Here is a 10,459-nt window from a genome sequence, read left to right on the forward strand (position 1 = left end):
TTTCATTCTTTCATGTCAGATGTATATTTTTGGTGCACTGGTCTGTGGATGTGTCCAAAGAAGGCGAGGTCACCCCAAAATTGGACCTGCTCACAAAGATCCCAGATAGAGGTGAGATGCACCCCACTTGCACAATATGACAAGAAGGGGAGATTAATTGGAGTCAGTATATTAATAATATGAATCATTTTCTCCACAGCTTTGCAGCTGTTCCAGTCTCAGGCTGTGGGTAATGCCGCCAAAGCATTCCATAGCCTACTGAGGCTGCTGGGGCCTGAAGCTGCCTTGGAGGAAGTCATCCGAGCAGTGGGACTCATAACTGATTAAATGCGTGATCATGGAAATGTCATAAATACATTACAGTTTCCCGATAAAAGAACAATCACGCGTATTGTTTTATTAATAATTATTGAATAAAGTTGCACTCTAATATCGTACTTTGTCTCTACATTTTGTCCTTCATAATGAAATCATCTTGGCTTCTTCTAATGTGTGTGATTTGGCCACTGGGGGGCAGTTATCGTCATGCAGACAAACCGAGTGACTGTTCTCTCTTGGAGCTGTTTTTTCCAGAGTCTAATCGTTCATTGCTTTTCTGTCTTGCTGAGCCAAGTCGGAAAAATTACTGAAAATATGAACGAAAAATAAATTCATGATATAATAAAGAATGCCAAGTTGTGGCTGCACGCCTGGCGTCTCTGTGGTTGAATTTCGTTCTGGCATATTCCTGGTCGCGGTGTTTTGGGTCTTTTTTAATTTCTATGGAAGAAAAAAAGTAAAATACGACGACAGTTATGAGGAGTGATCGTGTCCTGTCATCACCAGGTGGAAAGTAAAGAAGTTTGAATATAAGCAGTCATTTTTTGTTCTTTCCATATGCGGTTTACTCGTTTCAGGCATGTTCATGGTCACATTGTTTGAGGTCCTTCCAGAAGACTCGGCGGGTCTCCCGAGTTGAAACAACCGAATTGAAATATACGATAAAAATCTGAAGGAAATATTTGCTGAAATCATCTTATTGGATATCGTCGGACCATTGTTCGGCCTACAATGAATCTTGAACTCTTGGGTAATTAAAAATCTTCTTACTTGCTTGAAATTGTCACGTATTTCCTTAACGTTCCGACATGTTTGTTGTGGTTAGCATTGCGACCAAGCCTAATACGTGAGATGACACATTACGTTATATTAGGTTTTCTCACATACTCAATTAACACAAGCATTTACTGCGTAATTGCCAAGGTTATATATATTCAACGATATTTATGGGCTGTGCCTGGAAACATGATTAGTAACATTGGGAAAAACATGAAATATTTCGAGACGCATTTATATCACGTCACTCAAACGCATATACTATTTAAGCCTTCCATATTTTACTGTACTCTCGTACACCACATTCAAAAACTATTAGTCACAAGACTGTTTTAAAAGACAGTTTGACAGTGAAGCTACGTGATTATTCCGTGAAATTGTTAAATATTTACATTGACACTACGTTTAGTCTAATCTTTAACACATTCACATGTATTATTTAAATGATAAAATTAGCAGTTTGTAATCATGTTGAGAATATATTCAATTTTGTCCACTGCCCATGCTTATTTCATATTTTTCTTAATCCCCTAGAATCTTTTGGGCAGAACTATCCTGAGGTAAACAAACACACCTGCGACAACACCTTTAGAAACATCTATCCTGTTGTAACCGTGGCTTGTGGCTTGGCTCCTCTTTTGCTTGCATTTGTCAGGAGGCAGATGGAACGCTGGACTGTATCAGCATGGCCCTCACCTGCACCTTCAACCGCTGGGGGACCCTCCTGGCAGTGGGCTGCAACGATGGCCGTATTGTCATCTGGGACTTCCTGACACGCGGCATTGCTAAAATCATCAGTGCACACATACACCCTGTCTGCTCCTTATGGTAAGAGACGCAACTACACACTAGCATACACACAAATTGTGCAAAATGTACCGTTCCAGTAGTTAGTAAAATGAGCATGTGTTATACTATATGGAACCATAAGCGAAGGGGATACATTATTGAATATTATCTGTAAAAAAATGTGGATTTTGATGCGAGTTCACAATGGGTGGTGGCATGAAACATACTTCCAGTTGGAGTCGAGACGGCCACAAGCTGGTGAGCGCGTCCACAGACAACATCGTGTCCCAGTGGGATGTGCTGACGGGCGACTGCGACCAACGCTTCCGCTTCCCCTCGCCCATCCTCAAGCTACAATGCCACCCCAGAGACATGTAAGTCTCTACTTTGGTAACCTTGTTGGATCCTGGGGAATATTGACGGGTATTTCAAGGTGTTACTTGGTTCAAAACGTTTGACTCAAACATCATCGCTTTTTACATAGGGATAAAGTGCTGGTGTGTCCCATGAAGTCGGCGCCGGTGCTGCTCACCCTGTCCGATTCCAAACACGTCGTCCTGCCCGTGGACGATGACTCGGACCTGAATGTGGTGGCAGCCTTTGACAGGCGGGGCGAGTACATCTACACCGGGAATGCCAAAGGAAAGGTCAGCCCGTGGAGACGGTCGGACGTGTGCATGCTTTTCGTTAGCCAGCATTGAATCAGACAGATGATTATTCAATTTAAGCAACGCTTGCATTTTGCAGATTCTGGTGTTGAAAACGGACACTCAGGACCTGGTGGCGTCGTTCCGAGTCACCACTGGCACCAGCAACACCACTGCCATTAAATCCATTGAATTTGCACGGAAGGGAAGGTGAGACGACAGTCAAATGTGTTTTCTTTGTATTTGTCGTCTTTTTCAAGCCTCTGTTTTTTTGTGTGCTTATTAAACTAAATACTTTGACTTGCCCAAAATATATCAATACAGTTATACCTCAGTTTACGAATGCTTCTACTCACATACCTTTCGCCTTACGAACATTAAATTCGCGAGAATATAATCTTGGCAGATGAACTTGTTTTTCGGCGGACAAACCAAACCACACAGCGCCACGATGGCCGGCGGACTAGTTTTCTTTGAGTGCAGATGTGGTTTGTTATCGAGTGGAGTAATTTTGTTCTTATGGGACCGAAAAAGATCCCAACACAGGCCAGTGTTAAGCCGAAGACGACACAAAAGAAAATTACGGTCGAGCATAAGATGGAGATCATCGAAAAACACGAACAAAGTGTGCGTTTGTGTGACTTAGCTGTCCTACTACCTCTGTGTAAGCTCTCAGTCGTACAGGAGTGGTCCATCGATGAGAAGGTTTCTTCAGCCGTCATCTGTACAAAAGTGAAGTCACTTTTGTACAGATGACGGCTGAAGAAACCTTCTCATCGACTGTCCTACTACCATTATGCTAAGTCGACCATTGCTACCATCCATTGACAACTACAATCACAAAGGTAAATAAAACAACTTTATTATACAATACAGTTTATTTCTTTAATTACAATACAATAGGACATTTATTATACATAAAGTAAGGTATATTTTGTGTAGTTTTAAGGCTTATTTAGTCGAAAATTATGTTTTATGGGGACCTGGGAACTGATTAGTCTCATTTTTAATAGTTTCTTATGGGAAATATATGTTTGGCAGACAAACCTTTCGCCTTACACACGCTTTCTGGGAACCAATTAAGTTCGTAAGCTGAGGTATCACTGTATTATTCATTGTGTAATTGGAAGATCATCGAATATTATATATACATTTTGTATTGATAAATATATAATTTTACATTGAATTCATGTAAAATAAAAAAATGAATGATTGGTTGCGAAAAATACTAACATCTCTATCAACATTAATTGGCTTTGCCATTTCTTCAATTGAATATATAGTGATCCCTTGCTACCTCGCGGTTCACTTATCGCGGTTTCAATGCATTGCAGAAGATTTTTTTTTTTTTGGGTGAAAAAAAAAATGTTTAGAATAAAACCAAAAGGCGGAATGAATCAGAGGTTTTGTACATAGCTGTCACTTGATTGGTTCCCAGCGCTGACGTCACCCAATAACAGCACGATATCTCATGGTTTATAGCCATGTGGATTGGCTGTGCATCTTATCAGCATCCCCCTCTGCCTTATCACGTGGTTTATTATTATACAAATCTACTTTGTGGATTTTAGGCTAGCGTGGGTGGTGCTCGTCCCCATTAACCGTGTAAAACGAGGGATTATTGTAGTTTTTAAAATCATTGTAGATTCGTTTACATTCTACACAACGGCCCAAATTTATTGGATTTGGGGTTGTGAGTTCTGAAAAAAAGATATTATTCAATCTACTTTGCCACTGCTCTCTCTGTCTTTGCAGTTGCTTCCTCATCAACACAGCGGACCGCATCATCCGAGTTTATGACGGCAGGGAGATTCTGACATGCGGACGTGACGGCGAGCCAGAACCCATGCAGAAGCTCCAAGACCTGGTCAACAGGTGCGCTCTGACCCCTCTGAACTTTGATCATTTCCATGCCGCTGTTGCTCAGATGACTCCAGGGCCACGTTACACTGTTTCTCAGCGTTTGTCGTCGCTCTGATCCCAACGTCCAGGACTCCATGGAAGCGCTGCTGCTTCTCCGGTGACGGGGAGTACATCGTTGCTGGCTCAGCCCGGCAACACGCCCTCTACATCTGGGAGAAGAGCATCGGCAACCTGGTGAAGATCCTGCACGGCACGCGAGGAGAACTCTTGCTAGACGTGGCCGTAAGGACCTGCCGGCCGTTTGTGTTGCTGTGCATTTTGACAGTCATATGACGTTAATTTTTCTCCAATATGCAGTGGCATCCCGTGCGCCCCATCATCGCCTCCATCTCAAGCGGAGTGGTGTCCATTTGGGCCCAAAACCAAGTGGTGAGTCGGACGACCTGCACATTGCCATATTTGCCAGGTGGAACATTCCAGAAACTGATCGATTTCAAAACTATTTATTCTGAGTACATGCCAAACTGCAATTTTCCACCTGCAGGAAAACTGGAGCGCTTTTGCTCCGGACTTCAAAGAGCTGGATGAGAACGTTGAGTACGAGGAGCGAGAATCTGAGTTTGACATTGAGGACGAGGACAAGAGTGAACCCGAGCAGACAGGTACAAGTCCAGGTGGCCACATACCGTATGAGCAACCGCTGTCTCCAATCCCGTTTGCATGATTCGTATTATTAAAGGACAACCGACACCTACGGACAAGTTGTGTCCATAATTTGTAAAATCACTTCAAATGACTTCTACTGAGCGCATTTTACAAAGATTCCACCACATATAGCTATATTTTACGTTTAAGACTTGCGCTGAATATTCAGGAAGTCTTGTTTTCAAGTTGATGACGCTCCCCAAAGTGACCGAGAAAGCGACACACAATGCATTTTGGATACTTTGTTTGGTCTGAAAACATCGTGTTGATGCGGTAACACGCATAAAGGTGTAAGTTTACACAAATTCCCAGTGGGCAAATCAGCCCATTTCCAACGGAGCTTGTGCGCCATCTTGTTCATTTTCTGGGCGCTAGATTGGAGTCCAGATGGCTTGAATTGATACGGAAGAACTTCTTTAATCTATCGCAAACATTTATGCTTTCCTCTTCAGAACTATTTGAATCATATTCATAACTGGATGAGTAGCAAGAAAGTATCTTCTCTGTATCTGAACTCTCTGAAGCCATTGTTTGGATTCTGGAGCAAGGCAGTGTGTGACCAATAGTGATGTCACGAACGAGGGGGCGGGACTTTATGAATCTGCCCAGTTCCGAGCTCATTTTGTGGCGGTTTTGGGACACTTTGTCATTTTATTGGTGTTTTGCATTTCACTAAAAATATCAGCCTGCGTGTTTTGGGTATTTTAGATGCTATAAAACGTTTTACTGATGTCAGTTAGGAAACAAAAAAAAAATGTGTCGTTTGTCCTTTAAAGCGCATTTCTGTCTAACGGACGGATCTCGCCGGTTCTAATTGTGGCAGGTGCGGACGCAGCCGAGGACGAAGAGGTGGACGTCACCACGGTGGACCCCATCGTGGCTTTTTGCAGCAGGTGAGGAAGACGTAGGTAGAGGTGGATAGGTGCTCAAACGGCATTAACACCACATGCTTGGGTTTGAACCCCTTCAATGAGAACAACAATGTAATAGGCCAGATCCCCGCCAAGGCCAAACAAAGTGAAACCAAAGTTGTATGACCTTCATAATTTGCTTCTTCATTGCTGCCCGTGTGCTTCCTGCAGCGACGAGGAACTGGAGGATTACAAGGCTCTGTTATACCTTCCCATCGCCCCAGAGGTGGAGGACCCTGAGGAGAACCCCTTCGGCCCTCCTCCGGACTCCACGCCCCAGGTGGGGGCCGGCGAGGAAGTGCAGGCGGGCGGCGACAAGAAGCAGCGGCCGCCATCCTCCGACGGAGCCCCGGCCAAGAAGAAGGCACGCACTACCGACATCGAACTCCAGGGGGTGCCGGTTGATGGTAAGAGGGGTTCACTATGTGATTTTGGCGTCGGCTTTACCAGAAACCTTCTTGTTTAGGGACACTATTCCTCACGTAGATGATTGAAACGGTTGGTTTCCTCTTGCTAACCAAAATAGCAGCACCTCTGCTTCTCATCATCCGCTTTGAATCCTCACATCAAAGTGGGCGGTTGTTTCTCTTCCAGAGGTGCATCCCCTGCTAGGTGTCAAGGGTGATGGCAAGTCTAAGAAGAAGGCAGCGGGCCGACCCAAAGGCTCCAAAGGTAAAGACAAAGACTTCCCCTTCAGACCCAAGCCCTACAGGGGGGGCGAGCGGCCATCCTTTGCCATGGAGGTCCTGGGCAGCTCAGGTCCGAGAGGAGGCGGAGGAGGAGGAGGGATGAAGGGCAGGGCAGAGGGGGGCCTGGCCACAGGTAAGCCTGCCATTGCCCCAAATGCTGACAGGGGGTGCTGTGCTGGTCCTGCTGGTCCTGCTGGTCCTTCCGCTCAACTAAGCTCTGCTGATTGACAGTTCAGCCCGTCTCCCCCTGTGCTGCTCCCTCCCCCACAGTCCAAACAATAACAACAACAGTCGCCGTCTGGTCGCCAAAGCGGCGCTTCTCAAACTGGAGTCCAAAAAAATGCCACAAAATCTAAATCCCTTCCAATCAATCATGTCTCACAACGTTTCAAAAAGGGTACTTAATTTTTGTTTCAGGAAAGAAACACCCGCAAAATTCAGAAATATGTATTTCTAAAAAGTATTGAACATCACAAAAATGGCAGTATCAGACGAAAATAGAGCTGTTGTATTTTTAAAAGCACCGGTTAAAATGTTGATCTACTTCCTTTTTCAGTTTTGGCATAAAAATAATCAGTCAAGGCTGCAGCTATTTTGGTAGTGGTATATAAATAATGTGTATTTAAAAAAAAAAAAAAAATAACATTCTAATGAGATTACAACTGTTTATCCCATTAACATTTTTCCTTGAAAAAGTAATAATAATCATACATTTAATTTTTAAGCGCTTTTCAAAACTCGCAGACACTTCACGGTCACAGGTTTTTTGTTTTTGTTTTATGCGGGTGAGCAGCGGCAGCCATTTGCGCCAGCGTTCACTCTACCCGGAAGTAACACAGCAGCAAAGTTATGAAAGGAACAGGAAAGGAAAGAAAGAAGTAGAAAAACAAAATACTTCATTCCCAATTTAAAAAATAAAACAATGAAAAAATATGAATTCATCATAACTAACTTTGTTTCCTCAGAAATAGACATTTTAATTCCTTTGATATTGGGGACTTTGTCAATCGTGTAGTTGTAAACATCACAACTTTCTTTTCCTATTGGAAAAATGCACATGCAATTTTAGAACTTTGTTCTCAAAATATATAGATTTTTTTGGTGAAGTTTTCTTAAAATTAAATTCAGTGGTATTTGCGGTTATTATTTGTGCTACCGAGGGGGTTTCAAAGTCAAAGTCAGCTTTGGGGCAAATGTTCCCTCTCTGAGGATTTCTTGGACCTCCAAAGTTTGAGAAGTCTGCCTGGTGCAAAACCACAGTCTGAAACACCGGAAGCATCATTAGGATTACCCGCACAATCTCAGGGTGTCAAATACGGCGGGGAAAATGTGTCTGCCGGACTCGCTAACATGATGAAACGTTGCTGAAAGTCCCATTCCATTCCTCTATGTGGCGGTATTGCAAACCACAAACAATTCATCTGGTGGGCTCCGTTTGTCCCTCCATGCGAGTGGATCTCGTACCCAAATCATATCTAAACTTGGAATGATTAACACTGTCATTAATGTGCTAATTATTCATTTCAATGCGTCGTTGGAAGGCAATGCACAGCTGATGTAATGAAAGGAGGAAAAAAATACCCAGGCTTTGCAAACGTTTGCTTACCCTGGCATTGAAGTGTGTACCTAATGAAGGGTCCAGCAAATTAGTAACAACCCATTTCATCAAAATCACGATTCTAAATGTGTCACGTGTTCGGACTGTGGTTTGCCGACTTTCAACCTTATTTCTGAACTAATTGATGTCAATGATGATTGGCCGCTCCAGTTCCTGCTTGGCCCTCCTTGCTCCCCGCACCTGTCTCGCCCTGCCTCGCGCCTTTTGGCCTTCTTCGATGTACTGCTCTCTTCCTGTCCTTTTTGTCTTCCTCAGTTGACTAATTCTTGCTCCTTTCCACATTAAGAACCTTTGTGCAGCTTGATTTTTTTTTTCTCCACTCCAGAAATATATCCAGACTCTGAAATAACATGAACAGTAGAGACAACAAGCATATTTTGGCATTTTTTTAATCTCACAACAACAACCCAAGAATACTATAGTTATGTATACAAATTATGAAGGGCCAAAATGTGAGTGATTATTACTGTCATGTCCCCCTGGCCGTTATTTTTGAGACTGCTGCAGCAAAGCCTGACAAGTTCCATTCTCCTCCTTCGCAGGGACGCTGGGGATGCAGACGTACAAGCAGCACGACATCGGAGGCATGGACTGAGGCGGTAAAACAAATACATGCGCAAAATTACACTATCACGTGCGGACTCTGAGCAAGCAGAAAATGCGCTCTTTCCACTTCAGTAAGAAGCCGACAGACACACCTTGACCACCAACGGAAGAGATCGCATTGTCTGTTCCTTTTAACTTGTATAGAATTGTGTGTATGTGTGTGAGAGTGAGAACGCGCTAGTTTTTATACATATTAAAACATTTTGGAATGAATCCCAAATGATCACTTTTTCAAATTTGACTGGGAAGTGTATCTGATTGTGATGCCATCCAATTGATGCAATTGCAACATGTCATCTGATACGGTAAATAACCCTGTAGGCGCGGCTCTCTACCAGTTTCAAGGTTAGAAAACCTGTTTCAAAACTGCTGCATCCTGCCATCGGTGTTATGAGCTGTTTATTTTTTTTCTCACAGTCACCAATGCAGGCAAAGTGGGAGGATTAGAGCTGTGACTAACAGCCATATTGGTAATTGATTAAATTTAGATTTTTTTTTATAATAAACAAAAACAACTAAATTTCCACCTCTTATTCAAAAACAGTATATTACTTGAAATTGACAATGCTGAAAATGCATACTGGAAATATATCCGTATGGAGTGGTTGTCTAATTTTCCAGACATGAAGTTAGGAAACATACATTGTGAAAAAAAAATGTATGTTCATTATTCGATGGACATATATTTGGGTCAAATCCTACACGGAAAATTACTGTATGTAAGTCAACCGACGTCACTTTTTTGTTTCTTGACTGATATCAGAAAAACGTTTTATAGCATCTAAAATACCCAAAACACGCAGTATGATATTTTTATTCAAATGCAAAACACAAATTAAAATGACTTAAAGTGTCCAAAATCTGCAAAAGAATTGAGCTGTGAATTGGGCATATTCAGAAAGTCCCGCCCTCATGTCGTGACGTCACGCCAATACGTCTTGCATTGCTGCATTTTAGATTCGGAGAATATGCTTTCTTGTTACACATCCAGTTATGAATATGATTCAAATAGTTCTGAAGAGGAAAGCATACATGTCTGCAATCGATTAAAGAATTTATTCCGTGTCATTTTGACGCATCTGGACTGCAATGTAGCGTCCCAGAAAAGAGGCACAAAATGGCAACCTCCTGTGGCAATCTCCGTTTCCACAGGCTGATAAATTCCTTATATGGAGCTTGGATGCCCTCTTCTGGTGGCTTTTGGGTGCAACACAAGGTTTTCAGACCAAACAAGTACAGCAAAATACATTGACGTGATGGAAGGACTGCTACACTGTGTCCTTTTTTTTTCGGTCAGGGGTGTTCCTTCAGTGACGTCACGTACGGACTCGTCACCAACTCAAAAACAACTTCCTGAATATTCAGCGCGAGTCTTAAAACGTATAATATAGCTATATGCGGTGGATTCTTATTAAAATACGCTCAGTAGAAGTCATTTGAAGCCATTTTACAAATTATGGACACAACTTGTCCGGAGACGTCGGTTGTCCTTTAAATGAAAGGTTATCCCATAAAAATCCTTGTTCTTCACTTTAA

General features: G+C 42.7%; 2 protein-coding genes across 3 annotated transcripts in view; both read left to right on the forward strand.

The window, feature by feature from the left end:
- Nucleotides 1-437, forward strand: part of cenpp (centromere protein P) — a 69,543-nt gene extending 69,106 nt beyond the window's left edge. The window contains exons 8-9 of the mRNA XM_089009333.1: nt 20-111; nt 200-437. Coding sequence (XP_088865459.1) covers nt 20-111; nt 200-327 — 220 coding nt within the window. The 3' untranslated portion in view covers nt 328-437. The remainder of the gene's footprint in view (nt 1-19; nt 112-199) is intronic.
- Nucleotides 438-904: 467 nt separating this feature from the next.
- On the forward strand, nt 905-9,136 carry rbbp5 (retinoblastoma binding protein 5). 2 transcript variants are annotated; one of them, XM_089010013.1, is made up of 14 exons: nt 905-1,069; nt 1,630-1,655; nt 1,751-1,923; nt 2,118-2,258; nt 2,369-2,531; nt 2,632-2,741; nt 4,287-4,406; nt 4,523-4,676; nt 4,752-4,823; nt 4,939-5,056; nt 5,923-5,992; nt 6,182-6,417; nt 6,605-6,832; nt 8,860-9,136. In XM_089010013.1, the coding sequence occupies exons 1-14, from the start codon at nt 1,051-1,053 to the stop codon at nt 8,910-8,912; spliced, it is 1,683 nt and encodes a 560-aa protein (XP_088866139.1). In that variant the 5' UTR covers nt 905-1,050; the 3' UTR covers nt 8,913-9,136. The 2 variants fall into 2 exon arrangements, with proteins under 2 accessions (XP_088866139.1, XP_088866140.1); XM_089010014.1 differs by having other exon boundaries at nt 6,605-6,682.
- Nucleotides 9,137-10,459: the final 1,323 nt, after the last annotated feature.

This window comes from Hippocampus bargibanti, linkage group LG12, assembly GCF_051943395.1.
Source record: "Hippocampus bargibanti isolate YZ-2025 linkage group LG12, ASM5194339v1, whole genome shotgun sequence".
Classification (NCBI taxonomy): domain Eukaryota; kingdom Metazoa; phylum Chordata; class Actinopteri; order Syngnathiformes; family Syngnathidae; genus Hippocampus; species Hippocampus bargibanti.